The sequence below is a fragment of the Astyanax mexicanus genome, chromosome 23 (genome assembly GCF_023375975.1).
Source record: "Astyanax mexicanus isolate ESR-SI-001 chromosome 23, AstMex3_surface, whole genome shotgun sequence".
Lineage (NCBI taxonomy): Eukaryota > Metazoa > Chordata > Actinopteri > Characiformes > Acestrorhamphidae > Astyanax > Astyanax mexicanus.
The window spans coordinates 13,594,547-13,621,527 of NC_064430.1; the positions used below are offsets into that span (position 1 = coordinate 13,594,547).

The following is a 26,981-nucleotide window of genomic DNA, read 5'->3' on the forward strand; positions in this document are numbered from 1 at the left end:
AAATGCCTCCTCAAATGCATCTATACTTTAGAAAAGCGGGCAAAACTCATTTCCTGTGGTATATAACAAAATATGATCCAGAGAATTTAAGGGTATTAGAAACTTTTGCAAGGCACCACGTGTGTGTCTACATACTGTCAGTCTGCAAGTTATTTTTTATATCAATCATCAAAATTATATGAGGAATGAATCAATAGAAAAGCTTGAAATGATTTTTAATAATGATTCCATTGAAATTTAAGAAGGTTTTCTGCATACATTTAGGATATTTTATAGATATTATGTGTAAATCTTAGGATTAAGGTTTTTTTTATATACAGCATTATACTGTTATTGCAAGAAGTCTTGCAAAGCTTAAAAAAAAAAAGTTACATAGTGCAGAAACATAGTGCTCATAGTCCCTCTCCCTACTGCAAGTCCATTAATGTACCATTATCATGCTTTTAAAGCAATTATTTGAGGTAAATACCTACAATATTGTTGCGTTAAACACAGTCCACACATTTTCAAGCATTCCTAAAGCTTAAATGTTACTAACCCTGCTTTCTCCAGTCCATAGCCACAAGATTAGTCCAATACTTTCACTATACTATTACCAATACTAAAAACAGTAGTTCCTTGTAATTCAGCAGGTCTCGTCACTGAGTGGTAAGTAAACAAAACTATAATTCTTTAAAATATTTATCTTTTAAAGTCAAACGAGTGCTGGATGTTAATCTACACAGATTTCTCTGCCAAAACTGTTTATTTGGGTGAGTAAAGTGCTACTGTTTATTTACAGTAAGCTTAGATTTCCAGATTTCCACTAAAGCTGGGTGCAGCAATGTTATTATTAGCAGCTAACCACTAGCGCTAGCCGTGGTTAGAGGCTTACGCTGCCTCACACAGCTACACTGTGGAACCATGAGTGCTCCAGTAAGCCAGGAGATATTAGCTAGCGGTTTGTCCCAAGTAGTTTGTTTTAACAGGGTAAACTCGTAGGCTACACTCCGATATACTCGCACTTGAATGGCAAAAGAGCTAGCACATTAGCGGCTAATACTGCTGAACAACTAAACTGCAACTTCTTTATAAAGCTGTACTTCCGCAGAGAGACTTCACTACTCCTTACAACCTGACTGGTAAAATGAACACATAAGGCGAACTGGATTATAAGCAAAATTAAAGGATTTTAAGTGCGCCTTACATGTCTGCATACAGATAGCTGGACACTGCTAACTTGTAGGAAGCTGCTGGATTGATCTTGAGGGAGTCAATGGCAGTCACTGCCTGTAGTTTATAATGAGGCTTTAGTACATTCTATACAGGGAAAGTTTTACTGTTGGCATTAAGAAAGTGCCAATATGGAAAATGTAATCAATTTGTGTCTACCTACATTTATCTCAGCTATACCAAATAAAATGTGACAAGAATAAAATGTACGTTTATTTCTTCTTCTCAGCGAGGCTGTCACTGTATTAAGGCCAATTGAACTACCATTACGCTTTTCATATTGTTTCCAAAAGCGAGACATAGTCCATTAGACAAATCCCAAGCTACATATCATTTTCTCAGCTCTCCATTTACTGCTTAGCAACTGTTGCTCTCAGCTACTGTCTTGGGTCTTTGGGTCCTTTGTCTGCTTAAAGAGTGTTTAAATAAAAAAAAAAGTCCAGCTGTGGTCAAATGATGAACCCATGGGACCTGTTAAAATCAGATTCTGTAAAAAAAATGACTCCATTGTCCTCTCTCACCCAAGTCCAAATTAAAAATGGTTACTCTAATAAAGTGTCCTTGTATGAGTATGTATATGTGTGTGACTGTCTATATGTCCAAATATGGATGTCTTTTGTATTTTAGGTGCGCCTTATAGTGCGTAAAATACAGTATTTCAAGTAAAATCTCAATTGTATTGCAGTAAAAAAAATCTTTAACTAGCATTAATCTATGAGTTTGTTAATTAGTTTATTAGCCAGTCACTGTATTAACACTAGCATGACTATTTTTTTTTTTACTTTATTTTCAGTGTAAGTATTAAACAACCAGAAATATTTGGCTGAAACCAGCAAAAACAAACAACTTCCGGTGTTCCCCCGAAAAGTGAAAAGACTGATTAGTTTATACCAAATGATGGCTCGTTCATATTAAGTCATGTTTCACGAGACCCTCACACTCAGAGAGAGAAAGAAACTGCAGGTTTAAGTTCATTTTTACGTCCTACTCACACAAAAGAAACAACATGATAACAATATAAAAAAAGCATCAGGGGTGAGAGCAAACCTTTTAAAACACAATGGTGAGCATGGCACACTTGTCATTATTTTGTAGTGAAGAGTTTAATGACTGTAGAATGAGCAGATTGGTACAGAGGGAAGGGTCTCTCACCTCGGTGCATCGTCTGGATCTGTCTGTTCAGGTAATGGTGCCTGGTCTTTCTCCCATGTGATACTGGGGGTGGGCAGACCTTCTACATGGCACTCAAAACGGGCAGTGTTACTCTCAGGAACAACCTGAGGCTCAGGATCCTGAAGAAAACGAGAAAGACCTGAAAAATAAGGGAGGAGGGGAGAGAGATGTTATATTTAACTGCAAACATATAAATACACACCAACATTTTTATACATTTTACCATATTTTTTTTAAATGAAAAAAAAAATTACTAAGTTCTAATGTATTAAATATTTAACTCCACAGAAACACTGGGTAGTGTTTGGGAAATTGGAGAAAAAAAGCTGTTCTGGAGTTGATTATTATGCTAATCATTATGTAATTTGCATTTACTACAAGTTTACTTTATTGGCATTTAGCTGTCTAGTCAGCTTGGTTGTTGCCATGCCAAAAGTTTAAGACTTGGGACTTGAGTTGAGACTTGGCTGTTAAGACTTATGACTTGACTGGGGATTCACTTCTATTGACTTGGAAGTGTAAAGACTTGGGATTTGACTAAAGATTTGAATGGATTCACTCGGATTTACTTGTGATTTGCTGTGGAATTTGAGAGTCAAGACTTGGGATTGGTCTCGAGAATTGCTTGTGCTGATTTGGGACTTGGAAATTGAGTGTCAAGAATTGAGGTTTGACTCAAGATTAGCTGGGTGTAAAGACTTGGAATTTGACTTGGGATTTGACTTGGGATTTGACAGTCAAGACTTAGGATTTGTCTCAAGGATTGATTGTGCTTACTTGGGACTTGGGAATTGAGTGTCAAGAAATGATGTTTGACTCGAGACTAGCTTTTGCTGGGTGTAAAGACTTGGGATTTAATTTGGAATTTGTGTGTCAAGACTTGGCATCTGACTCTGGACTTGGGGTTTGAGTCGGGACTTGAGTGTCAAGAAGGGAACTTCACAAAGGACTTGCGAGTCAAAACTTGAGACCACACTAAGGACTTGGGTGTCAAAAATGACATTTCACTAGGGACTTGAGTGTCGAGACTTGGGACTTCATTAGGGACATGGGTGTCAAGATTTGGGATTTGACTCAGGACTTGAGTGTTTAGACATGGGACTTCACTAAGGACTTGAGTGTCAAGATTCGGGATTTGACTCAAGACTTGAGTGTCAAGACTTCACTAGGAACTTGAGTATTAAGATTTGGAAATCTGTCTCTGGACTTAAGATTTAAGATTTGACTCAATACTTGAGTGTCAAGACTGGGGATTTAAGTCAGGACTTCATTTTTAAGACTTGGGATTTAAGTCGGGACTTGAGTATAGAGGACTGAGGACTTGACTTGAAACGTATTTGTGGCTTGCAACATAACCCTCCATCTCTGTTAACTTGATCTATCAAAATAAGAAACACCTTTTTCAAGGCTTTCACTTCATACACTCCCTGGCTCCAGTCCTGCAGGCCTCCTGGGGGCAGTGATAGGCTAAAAGACTGACACATGACCTCTGCCCCCTGCTATGCTGTACTACAACACACACTTCAATCCAAACAAACCATTTCTAGGAACAATGATACACAGATTATTGGGTTTGCTTTGGACACGAATCAGGAAAACCCCCACTATGTGTCCTACTACACCTTGTCTATTAATGCCAATCACTATTTGCCTGGCATTGAAAAACAAACACAGACAAAAAAACTTATCTCCATTTTTGCAATTTTTAACTTTTCTTTTAGAATCTCCCTGAATTTCCCAGAAGCCAATACGTGCTCTGAATGTAGATGCTGTGGTTCTGAGGGGAAAGTACAACACTTTCCCAGTTGTACGGTCATGCCAAGTGAACGTTAAATGGAGAAAGGGGTATTTGCGTATAATTAGCAATGCAAAAAGATAATTAGCAAACAAAGCATGGTGTGATGACAATATTTGTTTTTTTTTGTTGATTAAATAATGTTTCAAATCAAATGATGATAAAAACTGAACCGTGGGCACACTGTACCGATGCATCCCTAGTGAAAACTTTACTCGCATGTGATTGGAGAACCAATTCATTAAAATAGAAATGCAGAGGTAAATGTATGAATAGAAAAGCATTGCTAACGTACATTCATGAGAAGAACTGCACTGCTGATGTAAATATATGGCTAAAATTGCTCTGCCCAGGTACATTTATTGTGCATTGTTGGTATGTTTGCTGGGATATAAAAAAATAAAAATAAAATACTTTTAGGCTATTTAATTAATTCATTGGTGAAAAATAGTAAAAATATTGAAAACCGGCAAAACACAGTATTCAGTATTTGGTATTTGACCTTCAGTAAAATGTTTCTTAGGCTGCAGAGCAAATTCAAACGATATCCTGAATGAACTATTAGATATACACAAAGGCCCATTCACCACAAAGAATTTCCATGTATAAAGAACTGCTTATATTTTTTAACCGGTATTAAATGTTTTTACTGCAGCCACAAAATGTGTCCTATATTTAAAAAAATTCCAATAAAAAGGTTCATTCATTTTTTCGCAGAATTTCCATGAACCCCTTCATATTGAAGACCTGAAAGGAGACAAAGAGGAAAAGAATCTTCACACACTCTTCACAAACGAAAAGAATGTCTTTCATTGCCGGCATATGCTGACCTTTTAGGCCAAAGAAAAGGACAGAGATGAATTCAATATATTAAATAATTTCACATATGTATTCTGGGTATGAAGTGATGTGGCTGCACAATTCAAGCATAATAATCTCAGTACAAGTAATTTGTTCTTACTGTAAGTCTTATTAAGCACATCCTAGAGTTTGTATTCAGTCGTACAATATGTGGCTAAATCATTGTGGACACTCTTCTATTCAACACATTCAGCTACTTGAATAATAAGTTGAACATACACAGCTAGACCCTAGACCCTGTGGAAAATACTGCCAATAGAATAGGTCCTCTCAGTAGCAGATAAACATGAATCTATTGGCACTATGCCTAAAGCCAGGTGTGAGCTTGCTAAAATAGTATAAAGATCTCCAGCATTCAGCTGTAGAACAGTGGAACTGTGTTCTCTGGAATGATGGTGCTCCATCCAGTACTTTTGAGAGTGCAATCAAATCCTCAAATCAATGCTAATGTGACTCAGACTTGAGCTCACCCTAAATTCCACAACCGCTACTGCAGTAAATAAATATAACATTTCTGTTTTTTAACTTTTTATGTGAGATTTTTCATTAATACATTTCTTATAAGCAAGTCATCAGCAATAAATGTGAAGTATTTTGCCATAAAAAAAATCCATCAGAATGTGGGTATTATCCTAGAGCAGCAGGACTTAAGACATAACCTGGACTTGCATCTCAGAGACTTATACCTTAACTCAAGCTTACACTCCAAAGACTTAAGACTTAACTTGGGCTCACCTCCGAACATTTGAGTCCAGACTCCAACTTGACCCCCACAGTAAATCCTGACCCTGTCTGGACTCTTGGTATTAAATAGACACAAGACTCAACCGGCCCTTTACCTAAACTCTAAAGACTTTGCAAAAAGGTCTAGAGACCTTAGACCTAGACTTTAGCTCACCTCCTCAGAGACTAACGACTCTGCTCAGACTCACATTACAGAGACATAAGACTCAACTGTCCATTCCCCAAAGACTCAACTTTCGGATCGCAGAGAATCAAGACTCAAGACCAAGAATCAAGACTTCAACTTGCCCACTCAGAGACTCACAACTGCCCTCAGACGCACACCCAAAAGACTTGGAGTCAAATATGAAGAAACAGATCTAGATTCACCCCTGGAGACTCAACCGTGACGCCCTAAAAACTTGCCAAGAATCCAAGACTAGACTTCACCTCATCTGTAGAGACTCACTATCTCTCCCCCCAGAGACTCAAGACTCGACTGTGACTTCCAAAAAGACTTGCAGCATGGGAGACACAAGACTCGACTGTGACTCTCTCAGACTCAAGACTCACTTCACAGAAAGATTAGACTTGATTAAGACCAACACCATAAAGGCTCCTTCCAGACTCCCACTCCAAAGACTGAAGACTCTAACACCAGCCCAAAGCATCAAGACATCTCATACTTGCCCAAAAAGACCTAAAACACGACTTGGACCATTAAGACAGACCCAAGACTAGACTCCAACTCTTCTGTAGAGACTCCCCTGCATGCACGTATCAGTATTAGAAGTTACCCTGACGTAAAATGTTTGTCATTTGACTCTCTCACCCCCTGGAGACTCAAGACTCGACTGCGATTCCCTAAAAGACTTGCAGCACGGGAGACACAAGACTCGACTGTGACTCTCTCGGACTCAAGACTCTGACTAAGACCAACACCATAAAGACTCCTCCCAGAAAGACTTCAACTCCATCCCAAAGAATCAAGACATAACTCATACCTGCTCCAAAAGACTTAAAACAAGATTTGGACCACTGAGACCGAAGACTTGACTCCAACTGCACCACCCCCTCTGAGACTTACAACTCCACCCAGACTCATATCACAGACACAAGACTCAACTTGGACTCACACACTCTTGACTTGCATCCTGAAAACTCAGGACTAGACTCCAACTCACTCCTCATCATGGAGACTTAAGACTCAACTATTTAACTAATTTGAACACTGATGGGGACTAAAGACTTAAATCAAAAGAATTTAAAATTAAAATGAAATTAAAATCTTTCTTAAGCTGTCATCACTATTATATTAGTTTATCAGCACAGTTGTATTAAAGTATCACATCACATCACATCACATCAGGGTTTTGTTCATATGTAAAAACAGAACTCCTCTGTTTATCCCCACTAAGCACTGTTTTAGGACCGTACTAATATTTGGTAGGGCCTATGTTTGCTTTCAAAACTGCTTCAGTTCTTCATAGCACTGATTGCACAATATGTTGTTTTGGATTTTCCATTTCTTCTGGATTTTGGATCATGTTGACGTGATTGCGTCATACAATAAAGGGGCTTTACAGTGATATTTGTGCTAAGCTGCATTTAAGAAATGGGTCCATATTTAGAAACCCCCCTGAGCAAAGTTTCTCAATGAGCACACAGTGGTCCGGGGGGATACACAGAGAAAGGGGAAAGAGATAACAGCTTGTTAAACATTAACAGTGAATATTTCAGAGTGTTTCACCACATGCTGCCTAAAGTAAACACACACACACACACACACACACACACACACACACACACACACACATCACATAGCCTTAGCAATGTGTGTGTTTGTGTTTGTGTGTGTATGTGTATTTGATTTTGCTGATACTGCTTTTCCTACCTTCGCTATGTGCCAAACTACAGGTTTGTTCGTAATGTGACATTTAGACATAGCGTGTGTGTGTGTGTGTGTGTCTTAGAGAGCTAGAGAAGGCTAGAGACAGCAAGCAGCAAACATCGAAATAATAATTCAATAAATCTCAAATTCACATAGTTTACTTATTTAGTTAATCACTGGAGCTACAACGCAAATGTAGTTAACATGGCAAAGGCAAATTACCTTTGTTCCTATTGGCTGTCCTGTGTTGTGTCTCAATTAAAAAAAGTCTAGTATGAACTGAAAAGTTGTTGTATATATGGATATATGTAAATGAGTTATTTTTGTGCCCCATAAAACTGTTGACAGCACAGAGGGTGATAATGATTGTGACCGATGGCACCTGGCTTAAATTTCTAGGCAAGCCTGGCAGAAATCATACACACCTCACTCACATATCCTGAAGGTCAATGAAAAAATCTTTTGCTTCCTTGGATGATTTAGTAAGATTACTGTATATGTCTTTTGTAGGGATGTATTGACATGGGGATTCTGATCTAAATGAACATTATAGAAATATGAAGCATATGAAATAAAAAATATATATACTTTAGTTTAGAAATACAGCATCATCTAAACTGTTCACTCTACTGGAGTTCAATAAAAACTAAATCAAATATAAGTCAATATCTGTTTGATTTGAAAGATTTTCAAAGCAAATATCTGTAAACATTCATGTTTCATTATGTTTCATTGAGCATTAGTGGTATGTTTAAATGTGTGTTTTTATTATTCTATAATAATAGCTCCAGTGCAAAACTAAAAAGCACTAAAAATGCATAACAACAAAATTATATCTGTGTCAAGCAATAATTAGTTATAATGGGGAGTCTAGTCTCTCTGCTATATATGTGTAAGATATATATGTGTATATCTGCACTGGAAATGCCAGCTGCAGATTTGTACGTGTAATACTGGAAATTGGCATCCGCCCAGACTTCCGACATCAGTGCATCCCTAAAAAACAGTTCCAGACTATTTTTTATTATCATTTATTTCTAATTTTTATCCCCTGAAGACTAGCATATGCCTCCTCTGATACATATGAAGCGAGACCTGCCTCTTTTTGAACTGCATCTGATATAGCATCCCTGGGCAGCCAACGAACTCAGAGGAAAGCTCAGCGACCCAGCTCAGATACTTCAGCTAACAGACACCTGTGCTGACCAGCATCACACTAGGATTAATGAGATAAGATAAGATAAGATAAGATAAGATAAGATAATCCTTTATTAATCCCACAATGGGGAAATTTACCATGTTACAGCAGTGCAGAGTAAAGGACAGAGAAACAGGTCAGGAAAAGGTAAATACAAATAATGATAAATCTATATATACAGAAAACCTATTGTAGGAAAATATATAAAGATAGTTAAAAAAATTATATATAGTAAAAGAAAAAATATATATACATCTAGTGCATAGAGATATGATTATGGTAGGGTGGACCAGTATTATTGCACAAGAGTAACAGTGAATAAATATCAAATACATAATAGATAAAAACAAAAGTGAGAAAAAAATATTGCACATTAAATAAATTGCACAAATCACAGTGATGATCACAGTACTCGTAGTGAGATGGATATTGCACACGGTAAGCATTACAGCTACACTGAGTAGTATGTAGGTTTGTATGAAGTCCTGAGATAGTAAAATAGTGTTTACTGGGAGCGCGGTGTGTTGTAAAGTCTGATGGCGTGTGGAAGGAAGGACCTGCGGTATCTCTCCTTCACACAGCGTGGGTGCAGCAGCCGGGTACTGAAGGAGCTGCTCAGTGCTGTCAGAGAGTGGTGCATGGGATGGGACAGGTTCTTCAGCATGTTGTTAAGCTTAGTCCTCATCCTCCTGTTTCCCACCACCTCCACTGGGTCCAGAGGACACCCCAGGACAGAGCTGGACTTCCTGATGATTCTGTCCAGTCTCTTCCTGTCAGCGGTGGAGATGCTGCTGCCCCAGCAGACCACTCCATAAAAGATGGCTGATGCCACCACGGCATCAAAGAAGGTCCTCAGTAGTGTTCACAGGGAAAGTCTACCAAATATACCCGTCATGCAGAATTCAGGAACCCCCAATTGCATAACGCTGCTAAAGCTGCTGTCAAATATTCTTTAACTGTACAAACTGTACAATACAAAAAAGAGGGTGAGCAAAGAGCACTCTGTTAACTATTCCAGGGTTTCTGGCTGCAGATGGAGTGCATAGGGTGGGTGCATTTTCAAATACTGTCATAAGGCTTAAGATATACAAACATGCTCTTTTAGACCTTGAAGAAATGAAGACTCAGCAGGTGAAACCATTGTAAATCTAGTTTTCATTTCTATGCAGTGGTTATCTGGACCCAGGTGGATGCTGTGGTATTTCATGTGTTTCCTCAGAAGTTAAAGGTCTCATTTAATCTTTTTTTTTTCATTCATTTTAAAATGACTAGTTGTGGTCTCTAGTATGATTGAATGATATGTGAGCTGTTTTTGTGAAAAACAAAAGTGGTACAACATTGCTTTAGTCTGGTGGAGGAGTGGGTGGGACGATAGGATTTCGGCTCTTGCTCATGAATATTTATACATGCAAACTTATCGCCTTTGATTGGCTAACATCACTGTGAGGCAGTGAGAAGAACAACAGTTAGAAATATTTAAAAATAAAGGCATTTTTACACTAATAACAGTCTTTTAAAAGTTATATGTTACTTTACAACATGTGCAGCCACTGACCTAGTCTTAGAGTCTCTGTAAAATGTGAAATCCACCGGAGATCCTATGTAAACCTATGTGAACACACAGAGGTGGGTAGTACAGGTCCAGAAAGTAAAAATCTACCCAGGGGTTTTGTTGGCTGAGCCGCAGCAGAGCTGCCCAGGCAGTTGGAACAAAACCCTGGGGTGGATTTTTACATTTACCTAGTATATTAAAAAAACAGAACTGTTTTAAATATACACCTACCTATCTAAATTGTGCTTCGCTGGTGGTGTTCCAAAGACAAATTCTAATCATTTGTTCCTTAGCTTTGAATTACTGGGCAAAGCATATAACACTGATGTGTTATTTGCACAAATAACACAGGAACTAACTTGCCATCCTGTTTCTAGCGCTGTTAAGCTTCTATATGATGAGACAGTGTCACTGCATGGCTTCAGCGCTGCCTGTGGGCGGTTGCGAGCCAAAGTGGGTGACGCCATAAATACTAATTCACGGGCTGATGTAGACACGGTGCTTTTCCTGATCGTATTTCACAGAGAACTAGAAAAGTGGATTTTAGCGGAAGGAGACCTTTAACAAGGGGTTTGCTTTGGTACCCCAATTAGGTTAGGAGATGTAATTGTTCAAAGGATATTTAAATGTGAAATGTGGTGATACCTAGTGATTAAACATGAGGGTTGGTTGCCCCAACCGCCAAGACACTTTTTTTAAAGGGTTGCTGTGATGTTGCTTAGTGGTTGCTATGGTGATTGCTAGGCAGTTGCTATCTGATCCCAGGTGGATTCTATATGGTGACTGCTCAAAGTTTGACTTGTGGACCTCTCATAATAGTGTGATAGAAGTTTTTTGTAGTATCACAAAGCAGCAACCAAGACTGGAATGTAACAATGTCTACTGCATGATAAAACAGCTTTCAGTCTTAGGATTCTGTAGGAAAATAAACCTTCACCTACTCACCCTTTCTGTCTTACCTTTTCTCTCTCTTTCTCTCTCTCTCTCTTTCACACACAATGTAATGCTCTTATCCGGAGCCCTACAGCCTCTTTGCTTGGCTGGAGCTGAGGCTTGGCCTCACCTGGCTGGGATAAGGACTCGATTGTGCTCCATTGTCCCACTGGAGAGGAAGGGGGAACCATATCAGACTTCATCCCCCTTTTTACCCTCTCTCTTTTTCTCTACCCTGTGCTTTTATTCTCTTACTCACCTGAGTTTAAGGTCACTCTTCAGAGAGAGGAGATGCTTTTCTTCTAGGCATTATCCTTTATCCTTTTCATGGTTCATCTCTTTCCCCCTCTTTCTCTCTCTCTCTCCCTCTCCCCAGTCCTATTTATTCACTTGGGCTAAATTGCCGTTATGACAGCATTGATGATACCTGTTAGCAGAAGGACTGATGGGGATTACAGTTTTGGGGAGAGTGTGCAGACAGTGCAAATGAGAGCAAGATAACCTAAAGGAGAAAGAGGCCATAAAAAGAAAAGTGCGCATGCCCAAAATCCTCAGCACAATTAAGAGTGTCCTTCAAAGGTTGGTGGATCTAATTGGTGGAATGTGAGAGATGGACGGGGCAGATGAGAGTGGGATGGAACAGCCCAGCAGGAGGCGTCTGGAGAGCGGCTCGCTCTGGTAGTTAATGAGGCATTCCAGTTCTTGAGAAGCTCAGATGTCAGACATGGTCAGAAACCAATCATCACCAGTAGGGGTGGGCGATAAATGTGATGTGCAATAACGCTGTTGAACATCCCGATAATGATGGGAACAGTGATAAATTAAGATCTAAATTACGCTAATGTCTTTAAGCTCCTTGAAAATTTTCATTATTTGACTTGACTGCACTTATTTTTTTACAGGATAAGTAACAGTTTGGTGTGTGTTAATATACTGTGTAACTCTACATCATTGTACCTTGCATTACCTCGCTCTACCTCCAGTGTCACATGATTACAGTATGCAGCGTAAAAAAAAAAAAAACTCCCACCGCAGCTGAACATTTGTACTGCAGATTGAGTTTGCTGTTATTTCCAGTTTTTCACAGTTCTTTTGTGTTTATTGTAAATAAACTCATACAGCCCTAAACACTAGTTGAGTGTGTAAGTGTAAAAAAAATGTAAGCATTTGGACACCCCCAGTCATAATAAAAACTCCAAGTGGCATAACATTGATGAAAATTTATTTTAAGCAAAAGTAACAATACTGGCTGCTGTCCCATGACAGATTTGGCATGACAGGGTAAGGTTTGGTGTTAATCTGTAGAGCTAAGTCCATAAGTCTTCACAAGTCTCCATTCTGCTAAGAATACACTTAGAAACAAGACTGAGTATACCGCCTACTCTCTAGTCATCCTTCCAGCATTGCATCGATCCATTCATTATATACTAACATACACATAAACATGTGTGCCAAGCTGCATTTATGAATAGTCACAGCTCTGTAGATATTACTGTTGTCCCTGATTTAACACCTGAATCGTCAACTAATTATCATCCACTGTAAGAGCTGAGTCATGTGCATCACAGCAGACAAAACCCCGCACTATAGAGGTATATGTAGGTCATTGTATTTAGCATGTGGCAAATACTCACTGGCCAACTGCAGAGTGACCGTACGGCTGGTAAGAGCCCCGAAGGAGCTTCCGCTGAGGCAGCTGTAGGCACCTTCTACGTCGCGGCTGGCGGGCAAGACCAACAGAGAGCCGTTGGGGAGAAGCTGGACGGCTTCACTCTTGCTCAGCACCACACCGTCCCGCAGCCAGGTGATGTTAAGTGGATATTCAGTGGCCCCCAAGTGGCAGTCCAGCAGCACAGGGTCAGGGGGCTCCAAAATCACGTGGACAGGACCGGCCCCGCAACTCAGCTCCACAGACACGGAATTCTCTGCAGAAAAAAAGGGGCAGTGGTGTTACATGCTGCAGGAAATTAAAAAAGTAAAAAAAAAAAAAAAAACTGTGCCAATCCCATATATCCACTTTCGGGATTTTATTTACAGTTTAGTATTAAAAGGTATAGCAATATACAAGTTCTTGTTCAAAGTCTACTTTGATATGATACAAAACTGGCTCTAAAATACCAGTGCTATCAGTTATTGTTCTAAGTTTAGAAGTTAAGATTTTGATGCATACCTAAATCTTATATACAGCTCTGGAACAAATATTAAGAGACCACTTCAGTTTCTGAATCAGTTGCTCTGATTTTGCTATTTATATGTATATGGTTGAGCAAAATGAAAATTTCTCCCAAATTCCAAATAAAAAGAATTGTCATTTAGATTTTTTTTTGCAGAAAATGAGAAATGGCTGAAATAACAAAAAAGATGCAGATCTTTCAGACCTCAACTACAACTACAACTGAGCACTCTTGCCGCTTTAGACTCTTTGGCTTGTTTTCTGTACTACAACTGAGCACTCTAGCCGATTTTATACTCTTTGGCCAACTTTCATTTTATTTCTAAAATACCTCGCGGGCCATTGTAACTCTGTTCCAAGGGGAAGGGTTACACTTAAAAAGAAGGGGTAGGGTACAGAAGAGAAATGGGATTGGTCATTGTTCTATGCGCGTTTGTTTAGCTTACCTCTCACTAAAGGTGGATTGAGCTGTCAATCATAATTAGGCACGTGGCTGACCAGCCAGCCACCAATCAAGCGCAAAGTTTGTCAGAAGAGGCGGAATCTGTCGTTCAAAGCCGCGCTGAGAGGCAGTTCGCTTATTTGTGACTCGCCGAGTTTGATTCGTTACTCAAAAGTAGTTTGGATCAGTGATTCGAATCATTTGGGGAAAGTAGTTCGAATCCGTTTTTTTAAATAATTAAAAAAGGCCGGTGTGGAGAGCGGGCAGGATCTGTGCAGACCAGGTTAGAACTCTGGAAATATAATCTGTATTATAATTACATTTTTAGCATGTTTTTATCAAGTGATAACGCTTAATGACTTGGACGTGATTGATATAAAACGTTTAAAGTGTAATATTTAACAATTAAACAACACAACGTTGATAAATTCCCAGCAAACTTCATCTTCCAGCGTGAATCTGCAATTCCACCTTAAAACTGCGACGCAGTTACATTCTAACTTCTGTAAATTCTGCTCCAATTAAGGAGGAAATATAAGCATTTCCACACTTGCTTATGAACAACGAGGAAGCCGGTTAGATAATTAGTTCTAGTAAAATTAAACTGTCATGATTCAAGCTTGGCTTATAAGTTAAATGCCCGGTAAGGCAACAAATATACTGCTAACCCCAAAATGGGTATGAGCCCAACTTGAATCCCACAGAACTTTTAGTAGAAGTATCACAGAAAATAATAAATACAGTTCAGAAATCAATATTTGGTTAAATAACTCTGTGTTTTAATCACAGTTTCATGCAGCATTTTATGTCAAGCATGTTCTCCTCCACCAGTCTTACACACTGCTAATTTTATGCCACTCCTGGTGCAAAAATTTAAGTAGGTCGACTTGGTTTGATGGCATGTGATAATCCAGCTTCCTTTTTATTATATTCCAGAGGTTTTCAATTTAGAACAATGAAAGAAACTCATAATTTTAAATGGTCTCTTATTTCTTTCCAAAGCTGTAACGTGTGTGTGTGTGTATATATATATATATATATATATATATATATATATATATATATATATATATATATATATATATATATATATATACACACCACACTATATAGTATAGTATAAATATAGTAACGTTACACTATAATTATTAACTTATACTGTAAATATTGCACGCTTTAAATACAGCAAGCTAGCTATACGTAGTATGGTGAAACAAAATATTGGTAACGCTTCATTACCTGGACCTCATGGTTATAAAACTTTTTTTAATTATACTATTAAGGAATTAAACAACACGGCGTGGTTAAATTCTAAGCAAACATAACTAACAGTCTCCCAGCGTGACGCTGCAATTCCACCTTAAAACCGCGCCGCACTTAACCTCGTTCAGCCTCATGTAAATTCTACACTAACAGTTCCACACTGTTTAGCTCACAACGACTTGCGAACAGGTGAGCTGTATTTTAAATTAAGGCACGGAAACGAGGCGGTATGACCGGTGAGCTGGGGTTAATGAACACAGACAGGTGTTGGTGTGATTTAGCTGCTGGCTGTGTGCTGGAGGAAGCAGGTTTGAAAGCGTTAAATTAGTGAAATTAAAGCGAAAAGCTGCGGTGTGATTCAAGCTTAGCTAAGAGGCTAAATGCCCGGGAAAGCGCGCTGTTTCTTTGTCCGGTAGGCAAATAATTTACTCATAATTTTGGTACAATTTGGGCCAAATTAAGTCGAGCCCAAAAGTATTTCCACAGAATAATTTATTTCTATGGAGATTCACTTTAAATAAAAAAAGCTTTAGATAATATAAAGGATATCTGTAGACCATTAAAACGTCTTAAAAGGCCTTACACGTTTTAAAAAGCTAAAAAATGTGCCCAATTTGAATTTCTTAATTTCATCTCCCAGTGGTCTTAAAATGCCAAAGACATTAAATACAACTGTTTTTACCTCAAGTTTTGTCAAGTACGCTCAGTTAGCTAATTGCTGATTTAATGGAAGACAGAAAATGCTGTTCTTTGAAGCTTATTTTCTAATTTGGGAAAAAGAATACTGTCTACACCACTAAATATATAAATAAAGTACGCTATAACTATTGTATTGTATAAATATAATACGCTGTAGATACATTATGGTACAATTATAGAAAGCTGAGTACATGCTGTGAATATATAACGCTATAAATTAGTGCTGGGCCGTATGACCAAAAATGGATATCAAGATTCTGACGGTTTCATGGTATAGCTTCTTATTCTTATTATTTATATTTTCCACAGTTGGACTTTAATATAGGTTTGTGACTTACTGTACTGCTAGGAGTACATATTCTTTAAAACATTAAGGCTGTAAATAAAGCTTTGATTACTATTAGGTTTACTATACACAATATATAAAGGAATCAGACTTAGTTAACAGAAAAACAGCTGAAGAACGTAAATAATACACATTAAAAAGAGATACGCCAACTACTTTAACATGGATTTCAAAGCTCCATAAACGCTGTAGATAGACAGAAAATACTCCAAAGATAAGTGTTCAAAAGAGATATCTCAAATGTTCTATTGCACAAGTTAGACACACATTTAATATCAATTTAAAATATATTATTATTGAGGCCATTAGAGGCATTAAAGTATTTAAGCAGCTGTTTATCAGTTTATCACAATTTCCTTTCACATTTCCCTTAGTTAACAAATACATTTAGTTCAATTTGCATTAATATTATCCTTCAAGCTACAGTAATCATATTTTTAAAAGACCCATAGTTAACTCATATTGCAAGGAGCAGCTACAATTATAGTATGCTATACATATAGAAGATATAATAAGAGTTGGTATCAGTATTGGTACTCTGTCGGCAGACACTAAAAAATCTGGCATTGGCATAAGAGGTGAACAAGCGACATTGGTGCATGCTTAAATATTTATTAAATTCTTATTTGATCACAATAACATAGTACCAGATTATATAGGGTGAATATTTTCTTTAAAAGATTAATGTACAACACTGCATCTTTAAAACATGCCAAAAACCTTCCATCAGTATTATCCTGTATTAAATATAGATTTTATTTTATTTCTCAGTTGCTGCTACTACTGTCAAGTGAAAGGAAAAAAAAGAGACACTTGAATAGGATTTAATATAAGCAAGTCATTATTCTATACAATATATTCTGTCAAACACCAAATTATTTTAGATGTAGATATAGCCAAACATTCTGTACACCTGTAATCCAGGCCACACGAGGTAGGTGTGAATGTGATCTTAACTAATACAAAAAGCACCTGCAGTCTGCATTAACAGAGAAAAGGGGGCATTGCTAAGTACTGAACCGCAGGTTGTCCAAACTTGGTTTCAGGCACTTTTCTAAAGCTGTATCTTGCTTAACATTGACTTTTGCTAGTCAAATCATTTTTAATAATACTACTCATGTCACTGTAAGTACTGAATACAATATTCTGTGGCCTTGAATACAATTAAATACAGTATCACTATCACAGCAGCTCTACAGTCCAGCAACACTGTTATGGCAGATTTTAATGTTTTCCAGAACAAAAATGTGCAGTTTAAATGAATTCTTTAAAAAGATGCTTATCCCAAAAGCATTTGTATTCCCTAAACACAAAAATGCTTACCGCACCTGTAAACCAACAACAAGCAAATGATGGGCTAATAAACATGCACAGGCATCTCCAACAACATGACATCCCCTGACAAATACAGCGCACTATGTTTACGCTCCCGTTCACGCTGCCAGACCCTCGACGCCAGAGGCAGATTTCTTCTAATGGTTCTGCCAATTCCTCTGCTCTCTCCACCAGACAAGACACAGTGGAATCCATGCAGTGAGAGTGCACGCTAATTCATTAAGAGGGATTTGCTACATAAAAGAGAGCGATCTGCAAAGGCAAATGACTGCCTTATACACACCAGATTACACACGGACATAATTTTTTTATTCATGAGCTTTGCAGGCAGACAGGCGCCGCAACCATGGCAGGTTTGCAAATGTGTGCAAGCATGCACACACACAAACACACACACACGCGCACACACACACGCAAGCACGAGCTGCTGTTCTGCTTGCACACATTGCAGCAAAGCTCACGATTAATTAGGCTAATGGGAAGTGGAATTATTTCCTAGATTAAAGTGGGAGGTGTGTGTGTGTGTGAGAGAGAGAGAGACAGAGAAGCAAAGATCCTTGTGGTGCCCACGACTGACGGAATAAGGAGACACAAAGAGATCTATTTGAAGAACAGACTGCATATGTCAAACCTATTACAATACATGAAGACGTTTCATATGTTTGCCGAGAAATGGCCCCCCTTACTAAAAATACCCACTTACTGCAGAGCAAAAACATATCACTCTGAGTTTAGAATACCGTATTTTTCGGACTATAAGGCGCACTTAAAAACTTTTAATTTTCACAAAAATTGACAGTGCGTCTTATAATACGGTGCGCCTTTTGTATGGATTTTACTCGTCAGGTTGTAAGGAGCAGTAAACACACACTCCGTGCAGCGTTATAGAGAGTTTCAGTGCTATACAGAGTCCAGAGCCGTGCAGCTCCGAGGCTGAGCAGCAATAGCATTAGCTAGATGCTAACCGCTAAGCTAGCTAGCTTATTCACTGAGATCAGTATTATCTAAATTTTACTCGTCAGGTTGTAAGGAGCAGTAAACACACACTCCGTGCAGCGTTATACAGAGTTTCAGTGCTATACAGAGTCCAGAGCCGTGCAGCTCCGAGGCTGGAGCAGCAAATAGCATTAGCTAGCTTATTCACTGTTCAGAGATCAGTATTATCTAAATTTTACCCGTCAGGTGTAAGGAGCAGTAAACACACTCCGTGCAGAGCCGTGCCGCTCCGAGGCTGGAGCAGCAATAGCTAGATGCTAACCGCTTAGCTAGCTAGCTTTTTCACTGTTCAGAGATCAGTATTTTCTAAATTTAGCACTTTTAATACTGCTGGAGCAGTATTATTAGAGTTAGATGCTAATCGCTAAGCGTTCACCGTTCAGAGGTGAGTTATCGGCCTGTAAGTATGTGCTGCTTTGCCTGGCTAGCATTAGCTAGATGCTAAGCGCTAACTCTCTCAGAGGTGAGTTTTATCAGCCTGTAATCTGCTTGTTTACCGTGTTAAAACAAGCTACGGGGGACGAATCACTAGCTAATATCTCACTGTCTTACCAGAACACGCAGGATTACTCAGTGTAACGCTGTCGTTTAAGTTTGGGTTAACTTTACTAGTTTAGGTGACTAGCTAGCGTGCTAGCGGATAGCTATGCTAACGCTGGTGCAGCAAGCCTTAGTGGACATCTGGAAATCTAAGCTTACTGTAAATAAACTGAAGCACGTTACTCACCCAAATAAACAGTTTTCAGGAGAGGAATCTGTGTAGATTAATATCCAGCACTCGTTTGACTTTGAAAGAGCTAGATTTATATATACTGAGACGCTCCACCGGCAAGCGACCACCCCCGGTGGGGGAAGGGAAACATGGCGCCACCCCTGTTCACTTTGATATAGGCACCCTTTCTAGTGTCACTTAACGCGCCTTATAATGCGATGCGCCCTATGTATGGAAAAATAGCAGAAAATAGGCGTTCTTTGATAGTGCGTCTTATAATACGGTGCGCCTTATAGTCCGAAAAATACGGTATATGTTTTTCTAGTTTTACTAATGTTTTCCTACCTTAAGTAAGAAGCTTCATGTCTAAGTGCACAAAGCGACCATACCTGCGTTCCAAAGTCTAGGCTGCAGTCCAGGTAGGAAAAAGTCTTTATCAGTAGCCTGATGCTCACACATTTACAACAGTCTAACCAGGCTTAATGTGTGGTCATGTCGTGTGCTTTTTTATTTCTTCACAGAAATATTTATAAATATTTTAAAACATTCAGCCCACACTTTGGAACGCAGCTCATAACTGGCATCTGAGTTGGTAGAATGGTCTTTAATTGTAATAATAACCAATATCACTGTCTAATCCAAATGTGTTCAGCTGTCTAGTTTCACTGTCAGCTTGGGAAGAAGTGGTGGCACATTCTTCTTAACTTCCAATAAGGTTTAACACCTTCCACACCCTGGCTTCCTGAAAAAAGGTATACGTTAACAAACTGTAGAAATATATAACTCACAAATATCTGGTTTGGGTGAATGTCAACAAAACATCAGTTATCGGCAGTGATGGGAATAACGGCTAATTACTCTGACTGTCACTATAACGCGTTTCCAACACCCCGTTACTGGATGTTACTTTAGCCGTTCAGTTTATTTTTTTATTTTGCGCATACAGACAAAGGTGCAAGTGTGTGTGTGCGCGTTGTCTGTGAGTCACAAGGGAGAGGAGGATGAGATGACCTCCTAAGCAATGATTGTTGGCTTTGCTGTCGTGCACTCTATTCATCAGGCTCATGAAACACGCTCTGAGAAGGTGGGGGCCGGGGGTTACAGAGGCGAGTAACAAAAGTAACGCAATAGTTACTTTTACTGGTAACTAGTTACTTTTATAGTGGAGTAACTCAGTTAGTACTCAGTTACTTTTTTGGTGAAGTAACTATAACTAATTACTAAGTAACGTGCCCAACACTGGTTATCGGACTACATTGTGCCATCTCTATAGTTTGGTGGAGGAGGGATAATGCTATATTCTATATTCTTTAATTCCAGTGATGAGAAAGCTTAATGCTTTAGTATATTAAAATATTTTTATACAATTGTATAGTGCTAGGCAATTAAGGCCCTTAAAAATAATTACACAAAAAATCATTTTTTCGATTATAATCGTTTAACAGATGACAAAGAAATAGTTCAAAACTGGATTATAATTCAGAACGTGGGTTTGTGACTGAAAATTGAGTAATAATGCACTAACGAGCCACAGAATAAATTTTTCAATAATTAATCACGGATCCTCACCAGAGAGCAATGACACTGCATTTTTTAGAAATTGCAGGATTTATTTCTAGCTAAATTATGCTTTATCCCACCAGGTGTTTGTGTCGAAAGTGCTGGACCTTTTTTCAGTGCAAGCTCAGTCCTCAGACTGAGCGGATTATCTAGAAAATATAAGCGGGTTGGCCTGTAGGAGGCGCCAGTAACCAAGGTAAGACAGATAAACACTTCAGAAATGAGTAGCGTTTTTTACATATTTTAGATTAAAAAGATAAAATGTCTATGTAAAATCACGATTACTTTATTTCTAAAATCACATGAAAACTGTAATTCGAATTAAACAAATTAATCGTGAAAATCTCAGCACTACAATTGTATGCTTACAACATTGTAGAAACAATTTTGGGCAGACATGATGGGGTTTAGAAGTTGGGTGTGGAGGAACTTGCCTGGGCTGCACAGAGCCCTGATCTCAACTTCATCGATTTCATTTGGGATGAACTTTAACTGAGATTCCCTCAAACATTTTTCTAAATCTTGTAGCTGAAAATTGAAGTTGTAAAAGCAGAAAAACAGAGACTGAATCTATGTTAATGCCAGTGCATTAGAATAGGATGTAACAAAAGCTCCTGTAGTTGTCGCAGTGCTTTTGTCCATATAGTGTATATTTGATGAGGCAGTGAACTGTATAGAGAGTGCAGTGAGAACATAAGCATATATATGTAAGAGGTAGACAGAGGGGGGAAAACACAAAAGCCTCTGGACATCCAGCAGCAGGAGGCTGCATGATCCTGCTCCATTTGTGGTTTATGGGTGAAAACAAGGCCACAGAGCCTGTGGCTTAGAAAAGGCCAGCATCACTCTGATTGAGGAAAGTCTATTAGTGTGTGTGTGCGTGTGTGTGTGTGGGTGAGAAAGACGAGCAAGAGAGAGCGAGGGAGAGAAAGCGAGAGTGAGCAAATAACACCAGTCTCTATGATCCTGCCCCTATGAAAGGTACAAAAGAAGGGGGGCTTAGGAGGGCTACATCAGAGGAACTGGCCTAGTTTCCATCAGCTAATAACAGCAGGCAGAGAGTGAGAGAGAAAGAGCGAGAGAGACTGTGTGTGTGTGTGTGTGTGTGTGTGTGTGTGTGTGTGTGTGTGTGTGTGTGTGTGTGTGTGTGTGTGTGTGTGTGTGTGTGCCGCCACAATACAGGCATACTCACCCCATCTGACCTCACCCGCTTCTCTCCATCTCCTCCCCTCTCTCTGACACACACACACACTTTCTCCTCTCCCTCATCTCCAGCGCTTTTCTCTTTGCTTGCCTTCCCATCTTTCCCATTAAAAGTCCAATTAAATCTCATTAAGTCCTTAAAGGCATTTGTAGTCATTTTTCTGTGCTTTGTCAGTGCATCTCCTTGGCTAGTCTTCCAGAACCTGCTGACATCCTCCAAAAGTCAGACAATCTCACACACACACACACACACACCAGTGATACTGAATTCTGAGCATGTCTGGTGTGAGCTGACATGCAGACAAAAGGCATGTGAGGGTGTCTCCCTGTGTGTGAAGCAACTAGTCCTACACAAAAGTCCTACTTTCATATTTCAGTTTACTTAGCTTATAATCAAATCTTTATTCACTATCAATCACACCCTTACTATATCTTTACTAACCAATCACACCACACAATTAGCTTCACTCCCACACCATGAACCACCAATGGCACCATTAGCTACACAATGGCACCACAAACTACCAATCACAGCATCAGCTTCACTACCACACCATTAGCTTCACTACCACACCATGAACCACCAATGGCACCATTAGCTTCACTACCACACCACAATCTTCCAATCACACCATTAGCTTCACTACACCACCACCACTATTCACTACTAACCAATCACAGCACACCCTTACCACCATCCACACCATCAACTTCACTAACCAATACCAATTATACTACACTTTTACCACCACTAACTGCCAATCACATCACCTTCACTTAACCACCAACACTACCAAGAATCACTCCACATCCTCACCACCATTTACCACCAAACACACAATCACCTTCACTAAACCACCAGTACTAAATACTACTTCACCAATTACTCCATCACCTGCACTATAGCCTCACTAAAACATTACATCACTTTTATCACAACTAACTGCAATCCAATCACAGCTTCGCCTTAATTACACCAATGATCGTGACCGGCAGCAACTGGCTAGACTTGTCAGTGTGAAAAGATTCTGAATTCAGAATTAAAAGATTATTATTTTTTTTATTCTGGATCATTGACTTCTGTTACAAATCTGATAAAATTCTTGATACCTCAGTTATGGGTGTACTATATAACATTATATGCAATAGAATTTATTTTTCATTTTGTTGTATTGTATTATTGAATTTTTTTTAATTCAGTGTTTTTTCATATTGCCAACAGTATCGTTATCGCAAAAATACCATGAAATTTTGTAATATAATTTTAAGGCCATATCACCCACTCCTAGGTCCCACAAGTATGTGCCTGATCAACCAAAGGATCTTTAACTTCCATAGGTGATGGCAAAAGTCATGGGACACAATAGTAGTTTCTGTTCAATGATCTGTGGCAAGTCCATGTACTGCCAAAAACTGTAATGTGATAAGATGTTAAACCAGCGGGTTTAAAACTCTTTGTGGATGGTAGCTGCCACTGCAGGTCCCCAAGCAAACAAGTTTTTCTGCGGGGTTTTTATTTTAATATTTTTATCAAACACCACTTTTAAAGATATGCCAAAATTATATAATGTTAAGTGGACATAACTGAAAATTATATATAGAACAGATGCAACTAATAATATTTAATTGTGGCTGCCCTAGTATCCCATTGTGGTCTCTAGTTTAAATTAAACTGACATGTATTACTCTCTTCAGTTACACAGAAAAAATATTGCATTACTAGGGACGATATATTGGTATTAAATAATCTCAATATTGATTTAATTTTAGCACAAATTTCTAAATCTGATGTAGGTGGAGGAAAAAAACAATGAATCCAAAAGTCTGAGCATGATTGCCTGCTTTTAAGATACACATCTTAAATACGTTCAGTAACACAACCTGTACTGCTTAGAAACCAGTAATCCTGTCGCACCATATTCTTATTTTTCATTAATAAAATGGTCATGCATCAAAAACGCTATGGGCTGCTGAAATTAAATCAACACAAACAGTATTAATGTTTAGTTTAGTTAAATAATAAAAAAATAAACATTTAATAAATTAAATTTAATGAAACCAAACAAATACGCCAATTAATGCGCTCCCAGCAAGAGTTGGATGATTTCAGTGTGATTGGAGATCACCATTATACTTCCTTGCACTATCTATTCAACAAAAAAAACCCTCAGCTAATCGCACCACGCTGTTGGTGGGATACTGAACACACCCTCAGTGTTTGTAAATGTGTGTTAACTGCCCCCAGGCTGGCCAACAGGGTGCCATATTTCCATTTCTTATTCTGTTTATTCATTTAAGCATTCCTTTGAGGTTAGAAACCCATTCATGAGCAGGAGCTGTGTGTAATATTGCTAATATTAATAGAGAATATGAAGAAGTGAGATTATCTATTCGCTCGGCCACAAACCAGATCAGAGACTAATGAAATGTTAGGACTGTCCTGAAGTATGATGAGGCTTTGTGCTGTGCTACTCGTTCGCAACAAAAAGGCTAATGTTTCTATTTTTCACTATTAATTTTTATTCGTTTATTTTTGACCTTATGAACAAAAATGGTTTCGATTGCTCAATAAAATGATTAGCTTTAACTTGGCCTTGGATATGTGGATTAATAATTATCATATTTTTCGCACTTTAGCCCTACCCGGAGGGGATTAATTTCAGGTTCAGGCCTGTGAAAATATTTTGCACTTCTACTCAGTGATAAAATTCTTGCATCTGGACTGCAACTGAAAAAACAGGAGGACCAGTGAGGGTTTTTTTTTTTTTTTTTTTTTTTGCTTTCTCGGTCACATGACATCGCATACAGTAGCTTCTTCATTTCCACTCACTGTTGTGTTTACATGGATAATTTTGTAATTATATTAATTCTTAAAAAGAAAATCAATGTTTAAATAATACTATAAAGATTGGTGGCAGACAGTGGTTCATTTAGGGTTGTGTTTAAACAACAACCACTAGATAGCAGGGTTGTAACTCTTCCACACTGTTCTGATTAAATAATAAATAAACTATAATTTTTCTCAGATTGAATGCATATGATTGTTTTCCTAAAATTTAATTAAAAAAGTAAAATATTCTAATAGTCCTTGCTTGCAGTATTACAATATATTGAGTCATAAACCCTGTATCTTAATGGGTATTGTCTCCCAAGGTTCTTCTTTGGTACCTATATACAGCTCTGAAAAAAATGAGACCACGTAAAAATTGAGTTTCTTTGATTTTACCAAATTGAAAACCTCTGGAATTTAATAAAGAGGAAGATGGTTGATCACATGCCATCAAACCAAGCTAAACTGTCTGAATTTTTATGCCAGGGGTAGCATAATAAAGTTATCCTAAAGGAGTGTGTAAAACTGGTGGAGAAGAACATGCCAAGATGCATGAAAATGTGATTAAAAGCCAGGGTTATTCCACCAAATATTGATTTCTGAACTATTAAACCTTCTCTTCCTGCTTTGTGGATATTATTATTATTATTTTTTACATTTTTAAAAATTTCCCTTTTATTTTGAAAATATATTGTTTACTCTTCAACACTGTGAAGATCAGTCTCTTCTCAGTATCTTCGACTCACCTAACTATTCCTGTAGATCAAGGGTGCCTGGTCACTGTATACAGTGTCAGGGCATGTTTGATCACTTCTGGTTAACTGGAATAGATTTGGCATCCTGGCCAACACACACAAACACGACAGTGTCCAGTACCACCACATACACACAGAGATCATCAGTGACCGACAGTGCCCCACTAACGCAGGTTATGCAATGCAGCGTCCAGTACGGTTATACATTACCAATGGTGTCACCTTACACCTTCTATACACAAGAACATGACAAGCACACAGCATGGCCCAGCCGGGTATGAGTGTGTGTGTTGTGTGTTGATGGTTAATGTGTAGCAGAGGACCGACCGCTTTATGTTAAAAGTGTGAAACCTTTTCATCTACTTCAGTAATGATTTTCACCATTTATACGATACAAAAGTCTTTAGAGGTGTTCTGAAAAATGGCAGTTGGAGGCTGTGGGCCTGTATTTCCTTTTTCTAATAAAAAAAAAAAACACACATTTTTTATTAACTTTTCTTACCACCACTGTAACCCAGTCACCGAGAGACTTTGGAATGGTCAGAAAGAGACCATGAACTAGACTCCCACTGACATTCAGTTAACACACACAGCTTTTCTACTCCAGATGTAATGGTATTTCGAACATCATGCAGAACATATGCTGTTTGTTCATTTGCTAATGCAGATTATTAAAAATGGTTTATGGGTCTTTGTAAAGAAGCATCAAATATTTGGCAACCAAAAATATTTGTCTGAAAATGTCAAAAAAGCACTTTTTTCACATTTGTGAAAAATTAAAACAATAACTCGACAGTGACAGTCATGTGACTTGAGCGGCACTGCTGCACTAAGTTTATCATCTAAATAGCATAACGGAGGTATACTTATGACTGAAAAAGCACTGCAGTTGTGCTTTATTGATCCATCTGCTGGGATATGAAAGGGGTTAAGTGTTATATAAATATTTTAAATTGTAGTCTCTTTGAAAAGCAAGACAAATACATTTACGCTATTTGATTTTCTCAGTGCTAAAAAAAAGTGACGTTTGTTTTTTTTGTTCACTATTGGTTTTGGACAACAATTCTTTATTCTTTGGTCATTTTAGTAAGGAATGGCTGTTAGTTTTTTAAAGTCTTCATTGTAATTACACTTATTGACCAAAAAAAACATCTAGGTTGCTGCAAAACTCTTCATGCAGTTATTTCTCAGGTAGATATTTTAATTGTGACAGGTGTGGTCTCGTTACACACTATGTCTAAAAGTGCTTCCCGCTCTGCTTTGTAAAAAGGTAGTGTACCACTTAGTGAGAGATCATAGACTTCTGAACCTGCCTCTAAAGCCCTATCC

General features: G+C 38.3%; 1 protein-coding gene across 1 annotated transcript in view; it reads right to left on the reverse strand.

Annotated features, from left to right (window-relative positions):
- igdcc4 (immunoglobulin superfamily, DCC subclass, member 4) overlaps nt 1-26,981 on the reverse strand; it is a 110,401-nt gene that overhangs the window by 43,134 nt on the left and 40,286 nt on the right. The window contains exons 2-3 of the mRNA XM_015604711.3: nt 12,973-13,263; nt 2,365-2,524 (exon numbers count right to left, since the gene is read on the reverse strand). Coding sequence (XP_015460197.3) covers nt 2,365-2,524; nt 12,973-13,263 — 451 coding nt within the window. The remainder of the gene's footprint in view (nt 1-2,364; nt 2,525-12,972; nt 13,264-26,981) is intronic.